This window comes from Zootoca vivipara, chromosome 5, assembly GCF_965207765.1.
Source record: "Zootoca vivipara chromosome 5, rZooViv2.hap1.1, whole genome shotgun sequence".
Lineage (NCBI taxonomy): Eukaryota > Metazoa > Chordata > Lepidosauria > Squamata > Lacertidae > Zootoca > Zootoca vivipara.
In genome coordinates this window covers 33695849-33701511 of record NC_142588.1, presented here as the reverse complement: position 1 = coordinate 33701511, position 5663 = coordinate 33695849, and the positions used below count along the sequence as shown (strand labels likewise).

General features: G+C 44.7%; 1 protein-coding gene across 1 annotated transcript; it reads left to right on the top strand.

Annotated features, from left to right (window-relative positions):
• Positions 1-553: 553 nt before the first annotated feature.
• On the top strand, positions 554-5306 carry PPP1R3C (protein phosphatase 1 regulatory subunit 3C). The gene is made up of 2 exons (XM_035138351.3): positions 554-998; positions 2737-5306. The coding sequence occupies exon 2, from the start codon at positions 2738-2740 to the stop codon at positions 3680-3682; it is 945 nt and encodes a 314-aa protein (XP_034994242.1). The 5' UTR covers positions 554-998; position 2737; the 3' UTR covers positions 3683-5306.
• The last annotated feature ends 357 nt before the right edge of the window (positions 5307-5663 follow it).

Here is a 5663-nt window from a genome sequence, read left to right as displayed (position 1 = left end):
CATCTGTCTGTCTCAGGAGGCAACGGAAGTGTGTGACTTTGCAGGTGAAGTCAAACCATTGGAGAGTTACAGCGCCTGCTGTGGCTGTAGAGACCAAGACCAGGGTTTGAACCACCCACCCACCCCCAGCCACGAAAGTCACTGAATGACCTAGGGCCAGTCATCATGTCTCAACCTAACCTACCTCACAGGGTTCCTGTGAGGATGGAATGGGGAGGAGGAGGAGGACAACAAGGTATACCACTTTTAGCTCCACGGAAGAGAAAGGTGGTACTGTATATAAATGTGAAAAATAAAACAAATACGGAAAAGGCCTGTTTCATTGCAGCTGGGGCAGAGGGAAGTCATGCAGTAAGTTACAGAAGAAAAATAAATAAAATAAAATAAAATACAGAAAGGTGCGCTATATAATGAAGCATCCATTAAAACAATGCAATATGTACTACAACGTTCACACACACCCCAAAAATAATTGTCCACATTCATTCTGGGCCTTTTTATATATTTTGGAAAAGCTGCCTTAACTCCTGGGTCGCCGGCAGGGGCTGACCTTGAGCCCGAGGGTCTTCCCGCTGGAGGCTGTGTCAACAGAGCCGCATGCTTTGTCCCCATCCCACGGCGCCTACTGGCAGCGGAGCTATCACGCCTCCCCCAGCGAGGGCAGCCCGGCGCTGATTCGCTTGGCAGGCGCCTGGCCTGCGACGCGATTGGCTTCCGCGGCGCTTTCACGTGGAGCAGACGGCGCAGCGTTTGATAAGCAGTAGGAGCGAGGCTGGCGGGGTGCTGACTCTGCGGGCGAGGATCGGCCGGGATTGGAAGGGGAGAGGACAGGGGGGACGCATTGGGTGAGTTAAAGAGAGAGCGCAAAAGTCCCGAAGCCTCCTGCGGAAGTTACTCCTCCGTCGAGGCGCACAGAAAAGCCGCGATTGCCGTTTGCACGACCGTCCCTCTATATTTATGGGCTTCTCCTCGGGTCCACTTTCTTCTATTTAACGCAGGTAAGCCTGATGTGCGGAATTTTTTTTTTAAAGGGGGGGGGCTCCTTTGCAGCAGGAAAAGGCCATGCCTAGGAATGAACGGGGGCGATTTCAGCAAGGTTGCAATCCTGCACCCACTTGCTTCGGAGCTGATCGCGGCGAGACTTGCTTGCGAGCAAGCATGGGGTGTTTTATTTTTGCTTCGTCATGAGTCGCGCTGTGGCTGCAACCTAGCGCAGGTTCTCCGACTAAGCGTTTTTTGGAAAGCCGCATTTTACAGGAGGGTTTTTTGGATCCTATACCTAACTTAAGGAAGGTGTTGGCGTGTTTTCTATGAACAAAGCAACTTGCTCCTATCATCCTTCGTCTGTTTGAGTTAATCTCTTGCTGTAGAATAAGGGCTTGTTTCAGCATAACGACCAGAAACTTCCACGTAGCTCTGCAAGAAAATGGTTTCAGGAAAGACACCTGCATTTCTAATCTTGCAAACGCAGTGAAAAGACAAGGGGTGTGTAAGGAGGAAGGAAAGGGTTTAGCTGTGTGTGTGCTCATTATCTTCTGCTGCTTGCAACCTGGTCAGAATTGGGAGTCATCCTGTCATTGTCCTCCCGGGCCAACAGAGGGGTGGTGTTCATGAAAAGCCACATAAATAGCTATGCTTTGAAACCTTCCTCCCAGGAGTCTAGAAAATTCCAATAGCCTCATCACTGGACTCCTCATTAAAGTTGATTTGTACTTGCTTAGGCCAAAGCGGTCTCTTCTGAGCTTGTGGGAAAGCTGCTGTAAAATAAGGCTTCTCTCATGCTACAGGCGCCAACTATTGTAGTCTTAAGTGATTCCTCTTATAACCCTCTGCATTACTTTAAGGCGTCATAAGTAACCATAGTTGCCTACAATAAATGTACTTGGGGGGGAATAGCTGGCTTCCTGTATGTAATGTACACAGAGAAATTAATGAGATATCTTAATGTATTTAACTATTGAATTGCTTCAGAGATGGATGAATAGGGATGTATCTGATTAAGTCATATTCAGAGCAGACCCAGTACAAAGATTTCTCTCACTGGGTCTACTCTTGAATATGGCTAAAGCTGCAGTCATAGCACCACTCATTTGGGAACAAGCCTTACTTATTTCATAGGACTTGCTTCTGAGTAGACATGGGTCAGGATTGTGCTATAAATTGGATGCCATCTTTTTTTTTTTAAGGTTGTAGGAAGCATCATGAAAATATTGTCTGTATGGTACATAAGAGATTCCATAGAAACGATTTAAAAAGGAATTATTTCTCATGAATTTTACTTAGATGCTTTTTATTTTTAACAGAGGATAGGCATGCTTTCCTTTCCTTGTGCATTGGGAGCCGTGATTACCTTCCAGATATGAATCTGCAATCTAAGAACTTTATTCTGCGCCCTCCTCCTGCTCTGAGCTTTATTGATAAAACAAATACAAAAAGCTTTCTTGGGGGTGCAAAGCAAACATGAATTTAAAAACGTGGCTGACTCAAAATGGCATGTGGAATTCATCCAAGTGTTCTGAATAGGGTGTTATTATTTCATCAGTTCTGCATCTGGCTGCCAGTCACTGTTCTGGCTAATCTTGCTTGTGACTGAATTATTTACAGCCTCCCAGCCAGCAAATGATGAATTATGAACAGGGTTGAGTGTAAGCAGAGGGAGCCTTTTGCAGAGGCTTCCCTCCAGCGCATGTCCTCCAGTACAAACGCAAGCCTGATTGATTTTTGTTTACGTTGCAGAATGATAGAAGTCTTGGACCCAAGGCCCCTATCCAGTTCTATCATGCCTGTAGATGTGGCCATGAGAATATGCTTGGCTCGTTCGCCACCTGTGAAGAGCTTTCTCAACCCACTTGACGAATATCAGAGAAGGAACTTTGTGGATCGATTTAAGCCTCTCAGACCGTGCCTCAATGTGAAACGTGAAACTGAATCCCAAAACAGTGACTGGAAGCGCTCTGCCAGCCGAGCCAAGAAGAGAGTCGTCTTTGCGGACTCAAAAGGTCTCTCTCTCACCGCCATTCACGTCTTCTCTGAGTTTCAGGAGAATCCAGGGTGGGATCTTCAGTTTGAGCTGCTAGACCTTGAAGGCATAACTGCTGGCTTAAAACTACATGAGGAAAAGAACTTGATTCTGGGTTTCGCTCAGCCTTCGGCGGATTACTTGGACTTCCGGAACCACTTACAGAAGAACTTTGTGTGTCTTGAGAACTGCACCCTCCAAGAAAGGGCTGTGTCGGGGACTGTGAAAGTGAAAAATGTGAGTTTTGAGAAGAAGGTGCGGATTCGGGTCACCTATGATTCGTGGAAAACCTATTCCGACATCAATTGCGTCTACATGAACAACGTGTATGGAGACTCTGACAATGATACCTTCTCCTTTGCTATTGACTTGCCTCCAGCCATTGCCCCTGAGCAGAACATTGAGTTTTGTGTGTATTACCAAAGCGATGAGCACACATTCTGGGACAATAACGATGGGCAGAACTACAAGATTGTCCATGCAGAATGGAAGTCGGATGGAGTTCAAGTGCCATCTCCCAGGAAAGGCTGCGTGACTCTCAAACCGGCAAGAAAAGGGCACGAGGCAGGCTGTGAACGACTGGGTAGCCCTCGGATAGCCAATGGCCTCTTCCCTGAATGGCAAAGCTGGAGCAGGATTGAAAGCTTTTCTCCATATTGGTGAATGATAACAAAACACAGAGGCATCTGTTGCCACCTGACTTTAAACTTCTCAATAAGCATAAGCAAGCCACATAGAAGGGTTGGCTGACTACTTTTTTAAAAAAGGGGAAATGACTGTGAACATTATGCATTTACATTTAAAAACAAAAACTACCAGCCACAACTTTGACTTGAGGGGGGAGGAAGAGAGAATATGAATTTCAGGGAGAACATCTCCTAATGTAAAAACCGAGTGATCGATATACCATTCACTTGCTATTCACTTGCCTTAACTAGGGGGCAGCAGAGAAGTTTGTGAAGAAGTAATAGAGTGTGTGGTGGCTTTTGGGGAAGCTGTGATTGTGTGGGGGGGATGTTGCAGAGGTAGCCACACAAAAAAACCTCGTGCCTACTTTTTAAGTTGTAGCTGAGATTGTGTAAGAGAGGCGGAACTGCCAAACCTGAGACCTGAGTCAAGACAAAGCAGGTCTTGGCTAGAATACAATTCAATATTTAGGATTGTGGTGAAAAGGGGCCTCTTAAGTGGGAATGAAGTGGAGAGAGAGAGAGAGAGAGAAGAAAGGGGGTATGGTGTACTTACTATAGGGGCAAAAGTAAAGCATACAGCAAGAAGAAATGGGCCTTGTAAGAGCTGTACAGACAGGCAGCACTTCTAACAGACAGCACTTTTCCCATCAGTGAATTGCTGTACAGCAGTGGGGAAAGCTGCATCTGTTGAATTTCTGACCATTAGGCTTAGATATGTGTGGAGGGGGTGAGAGGAAGTGTGAAAAGCATAAGGGGCTAGGGAACTGTTATGTAAATAGGCCCCTGCAAAGCTGTAGACTTGATTTAGGGGAATCCTGTCTTTCAACCTGCTAATTTTGCAACCACACTTCACAGGTAGATCTTCATCCTATGTACACAAAGGCTATGCCTTAAAAAAAACCCAAAAATAATCACACAGGGTTTCCCGTGATTGCACGGTTTTGTTTTTAAGAGAGACTGAATGAAATGCCTTAATCCTGTAGACACTGGCTGCTCAACTTGCCTTGTTCAGTGTAGAAACAAACTCTCCTATTATCTTGCTTGTTGTAGAGTTTAGTAATATTTTTCTTCTCCAAGAAATAGCTCTTCACAACAGTAAAATAAAGCTAAGCAATTTAAAAGTCCTTCATATTGAAGGGGTAATAATGTAGCTGCACTTCTCAAGCTAATTGGTTTAAAATAACAGTATGCATCTTGCACATAAATAGAAATAGTTTTCTATACACTTTCTCATACCTCATTTTTTGTAGCTGTTACACAGAAAGCTGTTGTTGCTGTTGTTGTGACTTTCTGATTATAGTCTTTAATCTTCCCCAGATATATAGCATTTTGTAAATAATAGTGTAATTTTGGCACGGACTGTATACGAAAAAGCCAATCTGAATAGGAGTGTGTGCACACATCTCTGTGTTCATTTAACCTGTTTTGTAGTGGTGGTGTCTATGGAAAATGCAAATCACATCATTATACTCTTTGTTCCACCAGTACTGACATGGAATCTGTATTGCAAAAAAGGGAAAAGCCTCTTCGCCCCCTCCCCCACTGTACCACACTACTGTGTAAACAATTCACTTTAAAAATAAATTGTGTTTTGATAATTGTAGCAATCCCTTTCTTGGGAAGGACTTGAACATCATAGCATGGCCTTAGCTGAGAGAAACGTAAAAGCTGGGATTCACTGGGTTGTTCAGTCATTGGCAGAATCAGGTGGCAAACAAACAAACAAGAAGCCCAGGGGATAAGGTATGTTCCCACCTGCTGTTGGCCATATCTAAGGCCTCCCTCTTCCAGAATTCCTAATCATCAGCTAACGGCTGTGTGTGCTGCTGAAGAGCAGAGAACAGTTAAAAGCTACTACTATTTAACCCACAAAGCTTCCAATATGTCAACACTCCTGGCTGTGCCTGTAGTATAATCTCTTAGCAGTTCCCCACATTCTCACTTTGTCATGCTCT

Excerpts from the sequence above, each read along its gene's own strand:
- PPP1R3C (XM_035138351.3), top strand. The coding sequence starts at position 2,738 with ATGATAGAAGTCTTGGACCCAAGGCCCCTATCCAGTTCTATCATGCCT.